Source organism: Hemiscyllium ocellatum, chromosome 37, assembly GCF_020745735.1.
Source record: "Hemiscyllium ocellatum isolate sHemOce1 chromosome 37, sHemOce1.pat.X.cur, whole genome shotgun sequence".
NCBI lineage: Eukaryota > Metazoa > Chordata > Chondrichthyes > Orectolobiformes > Hemiscylliidae > Hemiscyllium > Hemiscyllium ocellatum.
The window spans coordinates 29,840,098-29,861,792 of record NC_083437.1 but is presented as its reverse complement, the minus strand read 5'-3'; the positions used below and the strand labels follow the sequence as shown (position 1 = coordinate 29,861,792).

At 43.9% G+C, this 21,695-nt stretch overlaps 1 protein-coding gene across 3 annotated transcripts in view; it reads right to left on the bottom strand.

Moving 5' to 3' along the window:
* The window catches only part of camta1a (calmodulin binding transcription activator 1a), a 1,231,004-nt gene that overhangs the window by 72,266 nt on the left and 1,137,043 nt on the right, over positions 1 to 21,695 (bottom strand). The window contains exon 1 of one of the 3 annotated variants that reach the window (XM_060851987.1): positions 9,155 to 9,224. The exons of the other annotated variants lie outside the window; for them this stretch is intronic. Within the exon in view, the coding sequence (XP_060707970.1) occupies positions 9,155 to 9,173 (19 nt within the window). The 5' untranslated portion in view covers positions 9,174 to 9,224. Of the gene's footprint in view, positions 1 to 9,154; positions 9,225 to 21,695 lie in introns of those variants that run through there. 3 annotated transcript variants of the gene reach the window in all.

Sequence of the window (21,695 nt, the reverse complement as noted above, 5' to 3'; positions counted from 1 at the left end):
TAACCCAGAATCTGGTTTCCAGCATCTGCAGTCATTGTTTTTACTATATACAAATACATCTGTTTGTACTCTGCAAATTCATGATTTTGAACAACATATGTAGGGTAAAATCCTCTTACAATTGCGTGAGAACGATTAACAATGTATAATTGTAGACTTGCAGCCCTGAGCTATGTACCTCAAACATTTTAAATGTTCCTGCAGCAAGTGGCAGCAGTGACAGGGGTCATTAATATCAACTTCTCTTCATATTTTCATCTCATTCTGCAAACTTGTTTTTCTCTCACTTTCATGATTGTTTGTTTATAATGTTTTCAGTTAAAACCTCATGTAGCTATGAAGGTGAAACTCTCCAGTGTCAGGAGTAATGAAAGTTCCCCTTTTAAAAGTGCAGCCCTAGCTGGGGCAGCCCATTCTCCTACTGATCTCATTGCCACAAAAGCTTTTGTATTTTCACAATATTTTTGAGGCTTTGGGGAATGCAAGAAGTGTAGTCAGTAAGGCAGATGAACTCAGGGCTTAGATTAGTACCTGGGAATATGATGTTGTTGCTTTACTGAGACTTAGTTGAGATTTAGTTTTAGCAACTAAATATCCCAGGATATAAATGTTTCAGGTGGGATAGAGAGGGAGGTAAAAGAGTTGGAGGAGTTGCATTACTGGTCAAAGAAGTTATCACAGCTGTGCGGAAGGAGGGCACTATGGAGGACTCAGCAGTGAGGCAATATAGGCAGAAATAGGAAGGGTGTGGTAACAATGTTGGGGCTATACTACAGGCCTCCCAACAGTGAGCATGAGAGGTACAAATATGTAAACAGATTATGGAAAGATGTAGGAGCAACAGGGTGGTGGTGATAGGAGATTTTAATTTTCCCAACATTGACTGGGATTCACAGAGTGTTAGAGGTCTAGATGGAGCAGAATTTGTAAGGAGCATACAGGAGGATTTTCTAGAGAAATATGTAAATAGTCCAACTCGGGAAGGGGCTATACTGGACCTGGTGTTGGGAAATGTGCCCGGCCAGGTGGTTGAAGTTTCAGGAGGGGATTATTTTGGGAATAATGATCACAATTCCATAAGTTGTAGAAGACTCATGGACAAAGATGAAAGTGGTCCTAAGGAAAGAGTGCTAAATTGGGGGAAAGCCAACTATACCAAAACTCGGCAGGAGCTGGGGAATGTAGGTTGGAGCAGCTGTTCGAAGGTAAATCCACATTTGAAATGTGGGAGGCTTAAAGAGACGCTGAATTCAGGAAAAATATATTCCTGTGAAAATGAGGGATAGAAATGGCAAGATTAGGGAACAATGGATGAGAGGTGAAATTGTGAGACTAGTGAAGAGGAAAAAGGAAGTGTACAGAGGTCTAGGTGACTGAAAATAGATTTGGAAGAATGTCGGGAAAGTAGGACCAATCTGAAATGAGGAATTAAGAGGGCTAAAAGTGGTCATGAGATATCTTTAGCAAACAGGGTTAAGGAAAATCCCAAAGCCTTTTAGTTGTATATAAGGAGCAAGAGGGTAACTAGAGAAAGGCTTGTCCCACTCAAGGACAAAGGAGGAAAGTTATGCGTGGAGTCAGAGAAAATAGATGAGATTCTTATTGAGTACTTTGCATTGGTATTCACTGAGGAGAGGGACATGACAGATGTTGAGGTTAGGGATAGATCAAAGTTTGTGAGAAGATTTGTAGCTCGGGTGCTCATTGTTGTGGTTCTGTTTGCCAAGCTGGGAATTTGTGTTGCAGACGTTTTGTCCCCTGTCTAGGTGACATCCTCAGTGCTTGGGAGCCTCCTGTGAAGCACTTCTGTGATGTTTTCTCCAACATTTATAGTGGCTTGTCTCTGCCGCTTCCGGTTGTCAGTTCCAGCTGTCCGCTGCAGTGGTCAGTATATTGGGTCCAGGTCAATGTGCTTATTGATTGAATTTGTGGATGAGTGCCATGCCTCTAGGAATTCCCAAGCCTCTGTTTGGCTTGTCCTATAATAGTAGTGTTGTCCCAGTCGAACTCACGTTGCTTGTCATCTGCGTGTGTGGCTACTAAGGATAGCTGGTCGTGTCATTTCGTGGCTAGTTGATGTTCATGGATGCGGATCGTTAGCTATCTTCCTGTTTGTCCTATGTAGTGTTTTGTGATTCAATCAATAAGCACATCGACCTGGACCCAATATACCGACCACTGCAGCGGACAGCTGGAACTGACAACCGGAAGCGGCAGAGACAAACCACTATAAATGCCGGAGGAAACATCACAGAAGCGCTTCACAGGAGGCTCCCAAGCACTGATGATGTCACCTAGACAGGGGACGAAATGTCTGCAGCACAAATTCCCAGCTCAACAAACAGAACCACAACAGTTAGGGATAGATGTTTGATTACTCTAGGTCAAGTCGGCATAAGGAGGGTGGAAGTGTTGGGTATTCTCAAAGATATTAAGGTGGACAAGTCCCCAGGTCCGAATGGGATTTAACCCAGGTTACTGAGGGAAGCAAGAGAGGATAAAGCTAGGGCCTTAACAGATACCTTTGCAGCATCCTTGAACACAGGAGAGGTCCTGGAGGACTGGAGAATTGCTCATGTTGTCGACTTGTTTAAGAAGGGTAGGAGGGATAATCCAGGTAATTATAAACCAGTGAGCCTGCCGTCAGTGGTAGAGGAGCTGCTGGAGAAAATACTGAGGGATAGGATTTATTCCCATTTGGAAGAAAATGGGCCTCTCAGTGAAAGGCAGCATGGTTTTGTGCAGAGAAGGTCATGTCTTACAAACCGAATAGAATCCTTTGAGAAAGTGACGAAGTTTATTGATGAGGATAGGGCTGTAGCTGTCATATACATGGACTTCAGTAAGGTGTTTGATAAGGTTCCCCATGGTAGGCTGATGGAGAAGCTGAAGTTGCATGAGGTCCAGGGTGTACTAGCTAGATGGATAAAAACTGTCTGGGCAACAAGGGACAGAGTAGTAGTAGTGGAAGTGAGTTTCTCAAAATGGAGACCTGTGACCAATGGTGTTCCACAGGGATACGTGCTGGGACCATGTTGTTTGTGATGTACATAAATAATCTGGAGGAAGGTATAGGTGGTCTGATTAGCAAGTCTGCAGATGACATTAAGATTGGTAGAGCAGCAGGTAGTGAAGGGGACTGTCAGAGAATGCAGCAAAATATAGACTGATTGGAGAGTTGTGCAGAGAAATGGCAGATGGAGTTCAGTCCAGACAAATGCAAGGTGATGCATTTTGGAAGATCCAATTCAAGAGCGAACTATAGAGTAAATGGAAAAGTTCTAGGGAAAATTGGTGTACAGAAAGATCTGGCTGTTCAGGTCCTTTGTACCCTGAAGGTGGCAGTGCAGGTCAGTAGAGTTGTCAAGAAGGCATATGGCATGCTTTCCTTCATCGGACGGGGTATTGAGTACAAGAGTTTGCAGGTCATGTTACAGTTGTGTAGGAGATTGGTTCGGCCATCTTTGGAATACTACATACAGTTCTGGTCACCACATTACCAAAAGGATATGAATGCTTTGGAGAGGGTGCAGAGGAGATTCACTAGGATGTTGCCTGGTATGCAGGATGCTAACTATGAAGGGAAGTTGAGTAGGTTAGGATTATTTTCAGTTGAAAGATGGAGGTTGAGGGTGGACCTGATTGAGATCTATAAAATCATGAGAGATATAGACAGGGTGAATAGCAACAAGTTTTTCCCCCAGAGTGGGGGGCTCAATTATTAGGGGTCATGACTTCAAAGTGAGATGGGAAAAGTTAAGGGGAGATACGCGCGGAAAGTTCTTTATGCAGAGGGTGGTGGGTGCCTGGAATGCATTGCCAGTGGAGGTGGTAAGGGCGGGCACAATAGCATCATTTAAGATGTATCTAGACAGATACATGAATGGGCAGGGAGCAGAGGGATGTAGACCTTTAGAAAATAGACAACAGGTTTCGATAGAGGATTGGGATCGGCACAGGCTTGGAGGGCCAAAGGGCCTGTTCGTACACTGTAATTTTCTTCGTTCTATGTCCTCCCAGTGTGCTTTACAGTAAACAAAATACTTTTGAAATCTAATTACTGTTGTAAGGTCAGAAATGCAACTGTCAATTTGTGTGCTCAAGTAATGAGATAATGATCAGTTAATCTAACCCCAGGGTATCAATGTGGACTTCAACAGCTTCCTCATTTCCCCTTCCCCCACCTCACCCGAGTTCCAAACTTCCAGCTCAGCATTGTCCCATGACTTGTCCGGACTTGTCCGACTACCTAGCTCCTTTTCCACCTATCCACTCCACCCTCTCCTCCCTGACCTATCACCTTCATCCCATCCCCCACTCACCCATTGTACTCTATGCTACTCTCTCCCCACCCCACCCTCCCCTAGTTTATCTCTCCACGCTTCAGGCTCACTGCCTTTATTCCTAATGAAGGGCTTTTGCCCGAAACGTGGATTTCGCTGCTCGTTGGATGCTGCCTGAACTGCTGTGCTCTTCCAGCACCACTGATCAGAATCCTATTTTTAAATATGTCAACTGAGAGATAAATATTCACCAGGACAACAGGAATAACATCCCTGCTCTTCTTCAAACTATTCCTTCACATGGCTCAGTTGGGCTGGATTGTTGGTTCACAGCGCAGTGTGACGCCAACAGTATGGGTTCCATTCCTATCAGCAGTTTGAGGTTACTGTGAAGGACTCTCCTTCTCAACCTCTTCCCTCACCTGAGGTCTAGCGACCCTCAGGTTAAATCACCACCAGTCGCTTCTCTCTAATGAGAGAGTACTCCTATGGCCTGGTAAGACTATGGTAACACAATATCACCTCAAATCTCCCAATTTGTTATTGTACTGGAGTGTCAATTTAAATTATATGTGGAAGACTTTGGAGGGGGACTTGAACCGATGATCTTCTCATTTAGAAATAAGAAAGCTACCCATCATTTGTGGAGGTGATTCAACTGATTGGCCATAGCCTGAAATGTGAATTCTGATTCTCTCTCCAAAGATGCTAACATACTTGCTGAGTATGTCTAGCATTTTATTTTGCATCATCACTCAGGGTTCTCTGCAAAGTTAGGAAAGGATCAGGTTTGGTTTCAATGTCTTCCATGGATAAATAGGCTGCCAACACTTACTCTCTGGGCTCCCACAAAGATTAGCCATTGGGTCAACATATCAGTTAATATTTGATACCCTTGGACATACAGGCAAACGCACTCTCATGCACATATATGCATGCACGCACAAATGTGGAAACATACAGAAGCACAGGGCACACGCACATGTGAGTAAAGCCCAAGGACAGTGTCCCATGCACACATTCACACAAACACTAAAATAAATCAAAGAACTGTGGATCCTGTAACAAACAGAAGATATTTGCTGGAGAGTTTCAACAAGTCTGGCAGCACCCGTGAAGAGAAAACAGAGTTAGCGTTTCAAGACAGGTAACCATTCTGAAGAAAGGTTTCTCCAGCAATTTCTGTTTTTGTTTGCACAAAAGCTTTCTGGCATAAGTCACTACAGAGCAATTTAATTCCTTGAAGGGGGTCCTAAGGCCTACTATATTACCCTGATTGCTCCTTAGATAGAACTGGGTCAACATATACATGCCAGGATCAAATATTAGCCGTGTACAATGTGGTTGTGTTACACATCTCCAATAAGTTTGAAAGTTTGTTTATTTTTGAGAATTACTCTCATAAGAAAACCGTCACTTTAAGATTTAGCATCAGCAGAGCTGTGCAAGCATGCAGTATGATGGTGTCCATAAGACCATAAGACATGGGAGCAGAAATTCAGCCTACTGAATCTGCTCTGCCATTCAATCATGGATGGTAAGTTTCTCAACCACATTCTCCCACTTTCTCCCCATAAGCCTTGATACTCAAGAATCTATCTCCATCTTAAATATACTCAATGACCTGGCCTCTTTGGCCTTCTGTGGCAGTGAATTCCATCGATTCACCACTCTCTGGCTGAAGACATTTCTCCTTATCTCCATTCTAAAAAGGTCTTCCCTTTACTCTAAAGTTGGGCCTTTGGTAGACTTTCCTACTGATGGAAACATCTTCCCAACATCCACACTGTCCCAGGCCATTTAATATTTGGTAAGTTTCAGTTAGATCCCTCCACACCCTTCTAAACACTATCCTTCTAAATTCAATTACAATATGAAACATCACTCTGCCAATTTTAGATCACACTAAAAGTATTGCAATTATTTTCCTCCCTTTGCCAAAATGTTTACCAGATAATTTCTCGTGGGGCATGTTGTTCCTTTCCGAATATATCTTATATAAGATGTCATATCATGACTTTAACAATCTTCATTGCAACTATCAACTGAAATCCTTCTTTTCAAATGTATTAAACCTCACAAAGGTGCAGGAAAATGACTTCATTCAAGTGAACACTAGTTCTTTCAAATATTTGACAAACTTGAATTTTGAGTGTAGGTGAGGCTAAGGTCGACATGAGTAGGAACTTAAGCCCTACAGCAGGTTGGTAAAATTAAAGAAGTTTCAAAAAATGTTTGGCAAACATATTTTTTTTTACCAGTGACACCATACATAAACTTCTGAGTAAGATGATTAGTGCTTAGGTTAGGATATCTGGTCAGCATGGATGAGTTGGACTGAAGGGTCTGTTTCCATGCTGTACATCTCTATGACTCTAACTCCAGTACGCTCCTCACTCCACCCACTAGGTTCAAACTTCCAACTCCATTCTTTGATAGAGTTTTTATAACACAGAAGCAGGGCCTTCAAACCATCATATCTATGCCGGCCATGTGTTCTAACCTCAGTTATGCAGCCAGTTACAACAGAAGTCATTGGTATAAAATGCATAATCAAATGGAACATATATTAATGGCAAAAGTGGGCTATCAAATGCAGCAGTTGTCTATCTTTCTGCAGCCCACCATTGTGCATCACCATGAGGTATCTGCCAACCATCTGGCAGCACTCAATAAAATGTTCAGCCCTGAAACAGCTTTCAATAGACTACTCCTGGCAAATTACTTTTCACCCACTTTTTTAGACACCACCTTATACATTTGAAAATCCACTGACATTCATCACCTTTGGGATCCTCGAAACTTTGACATGTAAATAGTGAAAAGGGAATCAAACTTAGATACTTAAGTAGATAAAGTGCAACATTTCAAGACTATTTGCAAAGTTTTCACCTAAATCTCCCTCTAATTAAATAAAGATGTTCTGCCTGTCTGCTTGGTTGAAACTGCACAAGTGAGAGAGAAAAAAGGTGAGTGCAAGTAAAAAAAATTATCAACCACACGAGGGACCAAATGGCACCATTATACACAAGCCTTCATCTAGGGAAACTGGGCTCACTTCCAAATTAGGTCAATGGGTCAAAACTTTCCTCTGAATACCAGGTATGACTCCAAACTGAAGAGTTTAGGCTTTCTCAACCCAGTTCCTAGGGGAGCTTGAGCTGATAGCACAGAAGTATCTCTGAGAGGGGGCAAAAGCTTTATTCTGTATTGACCTTTATGCTGTAGCTACCCTGGGAGTGTTTGATAGGACAGTGTATAGAGAGCTTCACTCTGTATTTAGCTCACACTGTAATTGCTCTGAAAGTGTTTCTTGGCATAATGGAGAGACAGAATCAGGACCAAATAACCTGTTCTGTGTGATAAATTCATTGTAATTCAATGGATAAAAGCTTGGAGACATGGTCTTTATGGTGCGTGTGTCCATGTATATTGGTGAATGTCCTTGTATGGGAAGTGTTTGTACATTTTAAAAAATTTAACTTTAACAACTCTGGTCCATATTTACTATTTGGAGCTTATTTGGAAGTTTGTTCTTCATAAATCACTTCCACCTCTGTTTTAAGGAAGTTACACCTGAAAGATTCATTGTTAACTGGATGTCTGGTGTTATCTCAGTGAGATTACAAAAACATCATGCAGAATTTGTACACTGTATTCCTCACCACAAGCATGGGCAACAGTAATGTTTATGCAACACAATTCAATACAATTTAACAGTCTTTGTGGCATAGCCAGGAAAATAGTCAACAAACTTCTCCCAGTGAGGACTCTTCCCTTCTAATAGAGAAGCTCAACAATGCCAGGCTTATATTAAACATAGCTTTTCACAAGGGAGAGAAAATGACTTAGATTTATAAAACTGCTTTCATGATTTCAGGGTGTCCCATTCTGTTTTACAGCCAATGAACTACTTTTTAAAGTTTAGCCCATTATAATGTAGAAAACATGGCAGTCAATATACACACAGTAAACTCCCACAAACAGCAATTTGATAATTTGACAAATCAGATAAAGTCTTTTTGCAATTTTTATTGAAGGGTAAATACTTCCCAGGACACCAAAGTGAACTTCTGCCTCCTCTTCATAATAGTGTCATGGGGTCTCTGACATCCACTTAAGAGGGAAAAAGGGGTTTCAGTTTAATGTATCATCTGAAAGACAGCACTCTAAAAGTACAGCATTCCCTTAGTACTGCACTGGAGTCTCAACCTAGATTTTGGCGCTCAAGTAATCAGTCAGCATACATTCTGAGCAACTTAAACAAAGCTGAGTTCTGGTAACACCCTCTAAGTCAGTGTTTTCAAACTATACTTTTGGTACATTAATTCTAAGTTTCACACTGTTCCCACAGTAAGTAATTATCTTGAATGCCCCACAAGCTTTAGGACACACAGATTATGCAACACATTATCACAACAATGTTATTTTATTTAAATGTTCTGCAGTAAACACAGTTCAGGAATGCAGTTTAATACTCATTCGTCCCCTTCAAAAAGAGAATTACTCATAAGAGTGTTTAAAAGTATATTTTTGCTCGGCAGGAGTACTTTGGGGAACGCATGAACTCATTGCAGCGTCCTTCGAAGGAAGGTAAACAGAAACATCTAAACAGAAGAAAATCAACTTCAGACAAAGAGCAGTAGGCAGATCATTCCATGCTGCCCTGAAATCTGTTCAATAACAACAATCAGCACTTATGGGGAAGCAGTTCCCCAGTTGGTGCCTGACTAACACACAGAGTGAAATATATTTTCTGGGCTGTAACCCATGTAACTTGTAGAAAGCTACAAACATACACAAAGAAACGCTGACATACACACACACACACACATGCACACACACAAACACACCTCAGAGGAGTTCAATACCTTGCACTTCACTTGTCATCTGGAGCTCTCTGCTTAGCAATTTCACTCTCAGGGCAACAATAATCTCCTGTGTCTCTTTCTCCCTCTTATTTGTTTTTAAAAACAGTACAAAAGGCAACCACTGCAGCACAGGAGGAACCAGAAGCACTGTGGCCACTTCTCCGCATACTCACACGTGCTGGAGGTAAACAGTTGCCCCACTTTGAGTGCTCCAGATCTTAAGCTCACCCTGCAAGCCCTGTCACTTTAGCTAAACGAATAGCAAACCCTTTAATTGGCAGTCCACCCCCACTCCCTTTTCTCTTTCCCTCCCTCCCTCTGAATCCCAATGAGGACTCAAGATTCCCATAGAACAACAGCCAAATGCTTGACTGACGGCAGGGGCTGTTGGAATACGCCCCTGCATCACCCTCCCCCTACAAGCGACCATCTGACAGGTGGGGACTACCATGAAGCCCCTTCAGAAATCCAGCTCTCTCTCTCTCTCTTTTGTCCTTCTCTTCTGTACCTGCAATGCTGCAGAATGATCACCCTGCATTATGACAAATCAAGGCAGGCATCTGTACTCTTACTACATCACACTTCCACTCTGACTGGGAGAGACTAAAATAGGCATAAGGGCTCGATGAAATAGCAGGCTGGGAAAAGGGTGTGTGTCAAAATAAGAGCCGCTCCTCATTCTTCACCACGACAGAGCTCTCTGTATGAACAGGGATTAAGCATTAGCAACTGATCTCACTGAAGTGCAAGGAGGACCTACTGAGAGAATACTGTATCAAAAAGGGATTGTCCATTAGTGAATGTAACACACAAACAAGCAAGGCTGTGCCCTGACAGCAGCAATTGCATTTATATAGTGCCTTTAAGGTTGCAAATGTTTCAAGGTATTTGAGGGGAGTAATTATCAAAAGGTCTGGCACAAAACCACACAAGGCCATACGTAAGACAGGGGTTTAGTCAAAGACGTAGTCTTTAAAAGGAGAGGTGGGCAGGTTTAGGAAGGGAATTACAGTGCTTATAGCCTACATGGCTGAAGGCACAACTGCCAATGTAACATTGTTGAATATTACAGAACAGAAGTTGGCTTGGCCATTCGACCCATCAAATCTGAGCAATTAATCTCAACCCCACTACCCGCTCTTTCCCTGATTGCCTGAAATATTTCTTTTTTCAAGTACTTAGCCAATTTTCTTTTAAAAGTTACTACTAAGTCCAATGCTGTTTCAGGTGATGAAATGGATCCCAGAGATAGGGGACTCATTGAGATATCTACCATTTACGACAGAGATTGCAGTGATTGTAATGAGGTCAGCCAGGTGGATCTCATAGAATTTCAGTTCCTGGTTTAGGGTGGTTAATCTGGACAAATCAGGGAGCCCTGGCTGACATATAAAGAGCGATTTAGCACCCCTTCTATTTAGGGGATTGATTTTGTGTTGGCTAGATAACAGTCAGTGTGTACTGTTAACCTAGGGCAATCAGGAAAGCCCTGGCTGACTGATACAACCAAAGAAATCCCCTCAGTTTTGGGGACTGACTCTGTGTTGGTTGGGCCACAGTCAGTGTATTAGTGCTACTGTTGGTTTCTACTTTTTTTTGGGAGGGGAAACCAGATTCCTGAACTGGCTGAATTATATACCCAGTTTGTTAACTGGTATTCCATTTTTGTTTATTGAGGACTGATTTTTAAGCTGTCTAATAAAATATGATCAAGAGATTTAGAGTCTTCTCTGGTTGGGGTACTGACTGTGCTGGCTAGGCCACAGTCCGTGTGTTACTGCTGCTGTTGGTTTCTAATTTTTCTTTTGGTGTGGGAAACCTGATTCCTAACCTAGGTGATTTACAAAGCCAGTTTTGTTAAATGATTCTTTTTATTGAGGACTGACTTCTAAGCTGCCTGATTTATACAGTCAATGTGTTTCAGGTGTAATTCAGCCCTTATTAGCAAACTGTTGTTTCACTGGCTGGTTGCAGCCTGTTTCTCTCTCCTCTTTGAGAAAAGCACTATGCTGATGTTGCAGCAGGGCTTAGTCTTTGCATTCTGGTTTCTTATGTATTTTCTCACAAGCGAAGTCACATACACTTTCCAGATAAGCTGTTCTTCAGGGTAGGCCTGGCCCTCTGGACTAGGCCTTTGTAGTTTAAAAACTGAACACCTGTGTGCATATATTGGGAGGTGAGATTTGCTGCATCCTGGAGGTTGGAGTAGACCTAACCTCTGAGTTAACTACACCTTTACAATGTACTGTGTTCCTGGTTCTACATGGATAGGCCAGGATTTTATGGAGACTGCACACCTGTGGGGTGTGCATTTGTTGCCTTCAGGAATGGACTCTGCCCTTGGTTATGGACTCTGAGTTTTTAGTAATGGGCTCTGCAGTTTGCAGTGGAGTCTTCTGACAATGTGCTTTGCATACTGTAAGTGGACTCCATTCCTGAGAATAGACTCTGCATTTTGAAGAGAACTGTGTACCAGCAGGGACTCTGTTTGTTTGTTGAGTGACTGACTGTCTTGATGCTTGTTGTTGTAATCACCTGCGCTGTCTTGTGTCCCTGGGTCTGGCAGGCCTTACTGTGAGCTGTGAGGCTTATAGATTGTCCTAAAAGCTGCCACCCTGAGAGCCGGAGGGTGTCCTGTGAACCTGATGGTGGGTAAGCTGCACTGATGCTGGTCACCCTGAGAGCCAGAAGGTGGACAGGCTTTTATGAGCGCTGTCTTCCTGAGAAGGGGCAATTGGGATGGGCTGTCGGAAGGTGTCAGAGCGGCTGACAGCCAGAAGGTACGTAGGGGCAGGTTGTGGGTTGCCCTGAGTGCTTTTGCCCCATGGAAGGGGACAGACTGTCCTAGAGGTGTCAGGGCAGTTGATGGGCCGGATGCGCATCGGGGTGGGTGAGAGCCAGATCGTACGTAGGATAGACCGAGAGCTGGAAGGTGGCTTGGCCGTCCTCAGTGCTCTCACCCTGGGCAGGTACCTCGGTGGGCTGTCCTGACTGCTGTTGGGGAAGCAGGACATGCTGATCCCAGAGGTGGCTGGAAGGTGGGAGGGATGGTTGGTTTGTGGGGTGGGGGATGGTCTGTATTCTATGCACTGTTTTATCTAACTGGACTGTGTAATGTATCTGTTACTGTTTTGTGATGACTGGGATGAAGTGGGATTTGAAGTTTGTCCTCATTACTCTGAAAACTGGTAGCACTGTAGGGTTTGAGGCCTGGCTTTGTTGCTCCTCTCCCTTGCAAACTTGCTGCTCCTCTATCTGTTAATTTAACTGTTTTGTAAACTGTATTGCTTAATGAAATAAAGGACATTTAGTATCGCCTCTGGTTAAGGGACTGACTCTGTGCTGGTTGGGCCAGTCAGTGTTACTGGCCCAACACTGGGGAACTGGACTCAGGAACTGGCTGAATTAATAACCAGTTTGTTAACTGGTATTCCTCTTATTGAGGACTGTTTTATAAACTACCTGAACTGCTGTTTCACTGGCTTGTTACAGCCTGTTTTGTTTTTTTCCTCCTTTTGAGAAAAGGACTATGCTGCTTTTTGTGGCAGAGCTTAGCCCTTGCATTCTGTTTTTTTTAAATGTATTTTCACTTTTTTTTAGTGTTTAGACTGAGCCCCTGTGAAAAGTGCACCTTTTCCAGATGAACTGTTCCTGTGGGTAGGTCTGGTCCTTTGTTGGTGGACTAGGCCTCTGAAGACTGGCACCTATGTGTGTGCTGGGAGGTGAGCATTTGCTGTGTCCTGGAGTTCAGGATTGGACTCTACCTTTGGGAGTGGACCAAACCCCTGTGAATGGGCCTGGTTTTCTATGGAGACTGAACACCTGTATGTGCTATGAGGTGTTTGCTGCCTTCAGGAGTGGACTCTGCATACTGGTACAGACGCTGCCTTTGGTTGTGGACTCTATTTATGACGATACATTCTGCATATTGGAGTGGACTCTGTTCCTGGGAATGGACTCTGCATTTTCAACAGAACTGTTTATGGTAATGGACTGTTTACCATAAAGGACTTTTTGTTGGTAATTTAATGCAACAAGACCAGGTCATCACCTGCACTGTCTTGGTCTGGCAGGTCTTACCGTGAGCTGGGATGCTCATAGGTCGTCCCGATTAGCTGTCACCCTGAGAGTCGGAAGGTGGGTAGGCTGCCCTGAAAACTGGAGGACGGGTAGGACTCCGAGCCAGAAGGTGAGTAGGCCGTTCTGAGCATTTACCTCCTGAGCAGGGGTAATTGGGACCACTATCCTAGAAGTGGTCAGAAGGTGTCAGGGCAGTCCACAGGCTGGATGGCACGTTGGGGTGGGTGAGCCAGATGGTATGGAGGAGCAGACTGAGCCCAAAGGCAGGTAGGCCGTCCTCCGTGCTGTCACCCTGTCAGGTATGGGGGGGGGGGGGGGGGGGGGGGCTGCTGTCCTAGATGTGATTGGAAGGTGCCAAGGGTGGTTAGGGAAGGTGGGTATGCCATCCTGACTGCAGTCATCTGGGGGGGGCTGTCCTCAAGGTGGCAGGAAACTGTCAGGGCAGACAGAACTGGAAGGGGTATGGGACAAGCTGTTTTGGAGTGGCTGGAAGGTGGGAGGGACAGGTGGGTTGCTGGGAGGGGTCTGTATTCTATGCACTGTCTCTATCTAATTGGACTGTCTTGTATGTATTTGTTACTGTTTGGTGATTACTGGAAGTGGGATTTGAGGTTTGTCCTCCTTTTTCCCTGAAAACTGGTTCAATGGTAGGGTTTGGGGCCTGACTTTGCCATTCCACCCCCTTGTAAAATTACTGTTTCTCTATACTGCTGTTAATGTTAATTGTTTTGTAAACTGTCCTGTTTAAAATTTTAAAAAAAACAGGAGATTTAGAATCTGTTTAGGAGAGGAAAATAAAATTCAACAAAAAAAGTGTTTGACATCCTAGGAGAAAGTGAGGACTGCAGAGCAGAGTTGAAGCTGGTGTTGGAATTCCTGGTGAACAGCTTATGCCTGAAATGTCGATTTCTCCCCCTCTGATGCTGCCTGACTGGCTGTGCTTTTCCAGCCGCGCTCTCGCACTCTGAGTTATTGCAGTGGTGATAAAAGAAAAGCCTGCTCACAGCAGTCGCCTGAATTGGGGTAAGCAATTCTGGCGTTAGGCTGTTATTTGGGAAGCTTGACTTGATCAATCCTGTGATCAAAGACTAGACCCACTATGTGGAAAGAAGCTTTTCTGGCAAATGACATTGGGGCAAGTTAAAAGAGCAAATAATTCTCCTGATGGCTTGTGGACCTCTAACCTTTTCAGTTATTAGAAGCCTCACTTTCTCTTGAGGCATCTGATACTAAAGGCTTTCAAGAATTGATAAATTTTAGATAAGGAATATTACGACCCCAAACCACCTCTTTAATTTTGAGATGCTACTGGATTTACTCAGCAATTCGAGAAGCAGGGGAATTCTGTTGGGATATTTGATTAAGTTGGGACAACTGCCCGAGATATGTGACTTTGATTTAACCCCTAATCAGATGCTGAGACTGTTTTCGTATAAGGGATTAATGATGAAACCATGAAAAAGCACCAACTGGATTTCAACCAGGCACGACAACCAGCTTTAGCATTGGAAAATGCAGCAAGTGGAGCATATGCATTGGAGTATTCTGATGGAAGTGGACACCCTCATCAGTCTGACTGGGCTTGGAGAACTCTACTTGAGTGAAGGCAATTGCATAACCGCACTCGGGACGTGTCTTGAACAGAAGGACTTGAGGTCAGCTCACAGAAAATCCTCAAACAAATTTTGGTTTGGGAAAAATTCACCTCAATTGGCTCAACATTATTTATTTAGATAATTGCTACCTGAGGGAAATATTAATTAAATTAGGATTTTCCAGATGGATTTGGGACTATCAAAGGAGCCAAGGCCACCCTGCATGTTGAGCAGGAGGCAATTCTACAGTTCTGAAAGGCCTGCCCAGTACCATTTGCCTGACGTGCAAAAGTAGAGAGAGAAATCAGAAGGCTGGAAAGGAAAGAAATTAGCAAACCAGTCCAGCCCGCAGAATGGACTGCATCGGTCATACTGATTGTAAAGCCCAATGGGTCAGTTCACCTTTTCATGGGGACAGTAAACAGATTTTTGCAGCTGGATAAATACCCAATCCCTTGCACACAGAGTTGATAATGCAAAACTGGCAGGAGCGCTGTCCTTCACAAAGCTAGACATGAGCCATGTGGACTTGCAAGTGTGGTTTGAGGAGGATTCCCAGAAGCATGCTACAATTAATACCCATGAGGGTTTATACCAATATACAATACTGCCATTTGAGGTACAGTCAGCCTGTGCAATTTTTCAGTGGACAATGCAGAACATTTTACAAGGTCTACCTCATGATGCCATTTATCTAAGTGACCTGCGAAGAACAAGACCAAATAAACAGCCCTTTTCAAAAAAAAACTTGGACATACACCTATCTGACTGAAATGTCTAAAGGACTATGTCTTAGGGGAAAAATGTGTATTCCATGCACCCCCAAGTGACCTACATGGGCTACAGAGGTGGCAAGACCAGGTTACGCCTGCTGGAAGAACAAGTGGTGATGAAAGATGTGCCAGAGCTTAGGTCTTTCCTTGGGCTGGTGAATTATTATGGAAAGTTCATGCATAAACTGGCCTCCATCCTGGTACCTTGTGAATCAATCCTTTAAAAGGGACAGTGTGGGATAGTGAGATCTGGTGTTGACATGTAGGGTAGTATTTTCTCATCGGTGGCCCAATGGAGAGGAACGCTCAGTAACATATGTATCTAGGACTTTTGGGTACATTTAACACTGCATTAGCCAGATAGAGGAGCAAGGTTCGATCATATTTAGAGTCTGAAAGTTTCTCTAATACCTCCTTTAGGGATGTAAATGTGTAATAGGAACAGATTACAAACCCCTACTCACTTACTTAAAGAGGACAAGGCAGTGCCACCCATAGCTTCAGGTTGAATTCAGTGGTGGGCTCTAATCCTAAAGTGCCTAAAAATACAAGTCGGAACATTGTTTGGAGGCCAAGCACCAAATGTAGATGCACTGAGCCGCCACCTGCTGACAGAGTCAACCAGCGGTCGTACCGCTGCTGTGACAGTCCATAATAGTTTTTTAAATTTTGGGAAATATACTTTCAGTCAGTATCTGATGATCCCACCAGGATCATCTAGAACTTTCCAAAATGAAAATGTTGATGTTATGTCTGGAGGCCAGGATTAAATGTAGGCATAGCCACATTGCTATAGCAATGCCTAGAGAACAACAAGGACAATAGCTACTGCCAGTAGCTCCTTCACATTTGTGGAAAGGGCTGGGTAAACCCTGCAGCTTGGTTGTACTAGTTTTGCAGGAGCTTGCATGGGCTTAAAGTTCTTAGTCACTTTGAATGCACCCCCCAAAATGGCTGGATGTGCATAAAGTTCATTAGTCAAACATAATAGGAAAAACCGCGTGCATCTTTTGCAATTCATGGAATCTTGGAAGTGTCAGTTCCAGACAACAGGCCACTGTTTACCAGCAGGAAATTTTGAGTATTTCTGAACGTTGAATGGTATTTGGCACATAAGGACAGCTCCATCTAATCTATTATCCAAGGATCTAGCAGAAAGAGCAGTCCAAACTTTGAAGACATACAGGCCATTCCTTTCTTAAGCCTGAGTATGAGGCATGGTTGATGTGTGGTCAGGTTCAGTGACAAAGTTTGGGTAGGAACAGCTGTCCAGAATAAGCCTGTGTGAAAGCTGCATACTCAACTGTCTTTTCAACTGTTGAACCCATGGGTTCTCCCTGTCTGTCAAGTGTGAAGATGCCTCCGAGGCTGAGATGGATAAGATGGACGTCACTGCCTTTTGTCACTGGAAGAGAATGAATTTCTTCCAAGATACCATGGGAGCAAGTAAGCTACTGTGCATTACACACTGCCCCTATCAGAGGCAAAGTTTAAGGAACGTGAACTGGTGCTAAAATTCCCCAGGGGGAGATGCTACAAGATTAAAAAAAACCGACCTTTGTCCTTGGGATATAGTGATTGTAATGAGATCAACCAGGAGAGTAGGGGTTCCCTGACTGGGGTTGCTAATCTAGTCCAATCAGGGAGCCCTGCCTTACAGAGAAGAGTAGGAGGGCCCTCCCCTTCACTGTCTGATCACACAGCATTGCCCTTTTGTGAAGGGCACTGCTTGTCACTGGCCACCCGGGTGTTTTTCTATCTTCCTGGTGGTGGAAATTGAATAAAGATTCGTGCACTTTGTGTCTCTCACTGTGTCTCACACCTGCGTGCACACACAACATGGGTGCTGGGGAAAAATAAGCACTGCCGCAGTTAGGCGGTAGTGTGGGGGTTCAAAAAAAAATAAACAGGGACATCTGTTCTCTCTGAAAAAAAAACAGGAGATTTGGGTGCTGGGAAAAAATAAGCACGACTGCAACTAGGCGGTAGTGTGGGGGGGGGGGTAAGAAGAAAAAAAAAGAATAGGAGGGCCCTTCTCTTCACTGTTTGATCACACAGCATTGTCCTTTTGTGAAGGGCACTGCTTGTCACTGGCCATCCGGGTGTTTTCCTATCTTCCTGGTGGTGGAAATTGAATAAAGATTCGTGCACCTATGTCTCTCACTGCGTCTCACACCTGCGTGCACACACAACATGGGTGCTGGGGTAAAATAAGCACGACCGCAGTTAGGTGATAATGTGGGGGGAAAAATAAACAGAAGTGTCAGAGGTTCTGTTCACTCTGAGAGCTGCCTCTGAGGACAAGAAAAAAGAAATAGAAAGAAAACAAATAGGAGGCACACTCCTGATCTTCGGGCACCCGGTACGGGGGAAGGAGGGAGGGCGGGCAGGTCTGAAGATCTCCTCGTGGGTCTGCTCCTGGGCCTGGCCAAACTGGCCATAAACAGGTCCAGGCAGCGGGCCGTGGAGGGGGTCGTGAGGGCCGACTGCGTGCCCCACTCCCGTGGTTACGTTAGAGCCCGGGTGTCCTTGGAGAAGGAGCACGCGGTGTCCACCGACATCCTGGAGTTGTTCAGGGAGAGGTGGGCGCCGCAGGGAGTGGAGTGCATCATTTCCCCCTCCAATTCTATTTTGATTTAATTCCTGCCCTCCCCATCACTGTTTGATCACACAGCATTGCCCTTTTGTGAAGGGCACTGCTTGTCACAGGCTACTCGGGTGTTTTCCTATCTTCCTGGTGATGGAAATTTGAATAAAGATTTGTGCACCTTGTGTCTTTTACTGTGTCTCACACCTGCTCACACACAACATGGGTGCTGGGGAAAAAAATAAGCACTCCTGCAGTTAGGTGGTAGTGTGGGGGTTAAAAAGCAAAAAGAGAGAGAAAAAAAGAACAGGAGTATCAGAGATCCTGTTCACTCTGAGCATTTTGTAAATAAATAGTGACTCAGTGATGGAATACCAGTCTCTCTGAAGGTATTTGAGAGATGTGCAGATGCACCTTTCTGAGGATTGCTAGTCTGCATAATTATATCCCCAGAGCAAAAGGGGAATGAGATTGGGAGTTAATGAATGGGAGAAGTGGATTGAGAGAGAGTCAAGGACAGTAAGGATCAGAGTAAAGGAAGGGTTGAGCCTCACCCTATCCCTCTAACCCTTGCACTTACCAGAGCCAATCCACCTAACCTGCACATTTTTGGACAGTACTATGATGGCCATTGTGCAAAATAATGCTGAAGTCAACTATTGGCATCCAGTATAAAAACTGGCCCTATTTTACCCACAATGCTAAAGCAAAACAATGATGAACGAGGCAACGTTAAACAGGGACGTGATGTTGAACTCTGTCTTTACTTTGAAATCAACCTGGTGCAAAGAAAGATTGCTTCACAATTAATCAAACTGTCCATCCAAATAAAATTCAACGTCCTGTTTGTGTAAACAGCTCAGCTGCTCTGACAGGAGGCTCCCTAATGGGGCAATTATCACAAACAATTAGTTGTATGCTCCCTTCATTCTTTAACAAATGTCTGACAGAGACATTATGAAGTATCTATCAGCTCTGCAATGTATGCACAACTCACTTCCCAGTGCTCAAAGGGCAATTCCACACCAAAAACAGAAGTGATAGGTTTGTCAAAGGAATCATAAGAGTAGTCCATTCAGCCTAGAGCCCATTGCACCATTCAGTTGGATACAAGTGCTCTGTAAAGTGATTCACTTTACCCCATCTTAGCTCCACATCCCTTGAAATACTTAGCCAATTCAAATCTAAACTTCATTCTTGAAACATTTGACTCACTTTGAACAGCTTTTTAATTTTTTTCTATTTATGTGATTTGTGAGCTTTGTTGGCTGGGTCAGCGTTTATTGCTTAGCCCTAATTGCCCTTGAGAAGGGGATGGTGAGCTGCCTTCTTGAATCACTTGGGGATAGGCACACTTACAGGTGCCGCTAGGGAGTTCCAGGATTGTGACCCAGTGACAGCGGAAGAACAGTTTCAAATCAGGATGGTGTGGGATTGGGAGGGGAAGTCGCAGACAGATGGTGGCGTGCTCTTCTAGTGGTAGAGATCGAGTTTGGAAGATGCTGTCGAAGATGTCACTGAGTTGCTAAAGTGCATCTGAAAATGGTATTTGCTGCTACTGTATTGTTCACGATGAAAAGAACAAATGTTGAAGCTGGTAGATGTGGTGCCAATCAAGCGAGCTGCTTTGTCCTAGATGGTGTTGTTGTTGCTGCAACCATTCAGACAAGTGAAAAGTATTCTCATCATCAGCAATCTCTCGCAGACAAGGATGACTCTCTTCCATGCAGGCTGAGGCCATAGGTGGCTATATAGACCGATATAGCTACCACAGGCTCAGTCACACTTGGGGCAGTGGGAAGGGGTGGGTGTGGCATTGAGGCAGCATGCCCCTTTTGTGGTTTTTCTCGCCTGGCTTGCATTTTGTCCCGCTGGCAGTCTCTAAGTGCTCAATTCCTTCCCGGATACTGCTCTTCCGCTTTTGATGGTCTTAGGCCAGCGAGTTACAAGTGTCTGTGGGAATGTCACACTTCGCCAGTGAGGCCTTAAGGGTATCCATGAAGCACTTCCTGTGTCCACCTGGGTCTCACCTGCCATTTCAAAGCTGAGAGACAGAGTCAGTCATGCAGACATGCCCAGCCCATCGCAGCCAAACAAGTGTTGTCAATGCCTCAATACTGGGGATGTTGTCCTGGTTAATGCTGCGAGTATTGGTGCATCTTTCTTCCCAATGCATTTGCAGGATCTTGCACAGGCAGCATTGCTGGTACTGCTCCCATGCCTTAATGAGGAGTCTGCTCTAGACGGTCCATGTCTCAGCCATATAGGAGGGTGGGAACCACCAAAGATCTGCAAACTACGATGTTGGTGTCAGAACTGATGTTGTTGTTCTCAAACACACTTTTCCTCAGATGGGCTGAAGGCTGCACTAGCACACTGGAGGTGATGCTGGATCTCTTTAATAGCTGCATCAGCCATCTGGCTTGTGCCCTGCAGATAGTGGACACCCATTGGGAGAGATCAAGGTGAGTTACAACCACAGACCTCTGAGCTTATTACCTGCTCCTGCAGCCACAGTATTTATATGGCTTCTCCAGTCCAAATTCTGGTCAATTGTAATCCTCAGGATACTAGTTGAAATCTCTTCCCCCAAAAAGGATGTGTTATTTCTTTTCCTTGAGTTCTCTATCTTAACGTAGATCCTCAGAAATTATTTGCCAAACGAAGGTAAAGTCTTCGGATTTTTTAAATCACCATTAGGATGAAGAGACCGATCTTAATTGACTTCAGTAGGAATGGTGATCGAACCCATGCTGTTGGCATAACCTTATCCACATCTGAACAACTCAGCTCATCAGACCCCTAGATTTCTTAGATTTCTACTACTTTTTGTGTAAAAATGGATAACTTACTTCATTCCTGAATGGTTTAACTTAAAATTTTAAACTCATGTCTTTGTTTTTGACTTTCTCAAAAAGGGAATTGTCTTACAATATTTACCCCACCAACTCCTTTTTAATTATATTAAATAATTCAATTACACAACTCCTTATCTGTCCACACTTAAGAGAATGCCAGCCACATTTACGCAACCCTGTTCTTCGAATTTTTTTTAAAGGCCTGGTATATCTTAGTGAAGTTGTGCAATACATGGAACTCAATACGATTGTCCAGAGCAGGAGGGGCCAATCAAGACTCAGTACAGCTGAAGCTTAACTTCTGACTCTTTGTATTCTAGCTCATTGACTGACAAAAGAATCAATTCATACAACTCCCAGCTTTACCACGGTCGATGAGAGGATTAGTCAAAGTATGGGGCAAGGTCACCAGGGATGTTTCTGGACAGTCAAAGACCTGAGAGAGTGAGCTAGCTGGGTGTTCTATGGGTTGGGTGCAGCCTTCAGATCATGCAATTATACTGGCCCCTCAACAACGTGACGAAGATAGAGGCTAAAAGTTAGTGATCTTTGATCACTTTATCAATTATTTTAATATCACATACACCAAATAGGTCTTTCACTGTATGTTAGTGGATTTGACAACAGATTAAGCTGGTTGCATTCCAT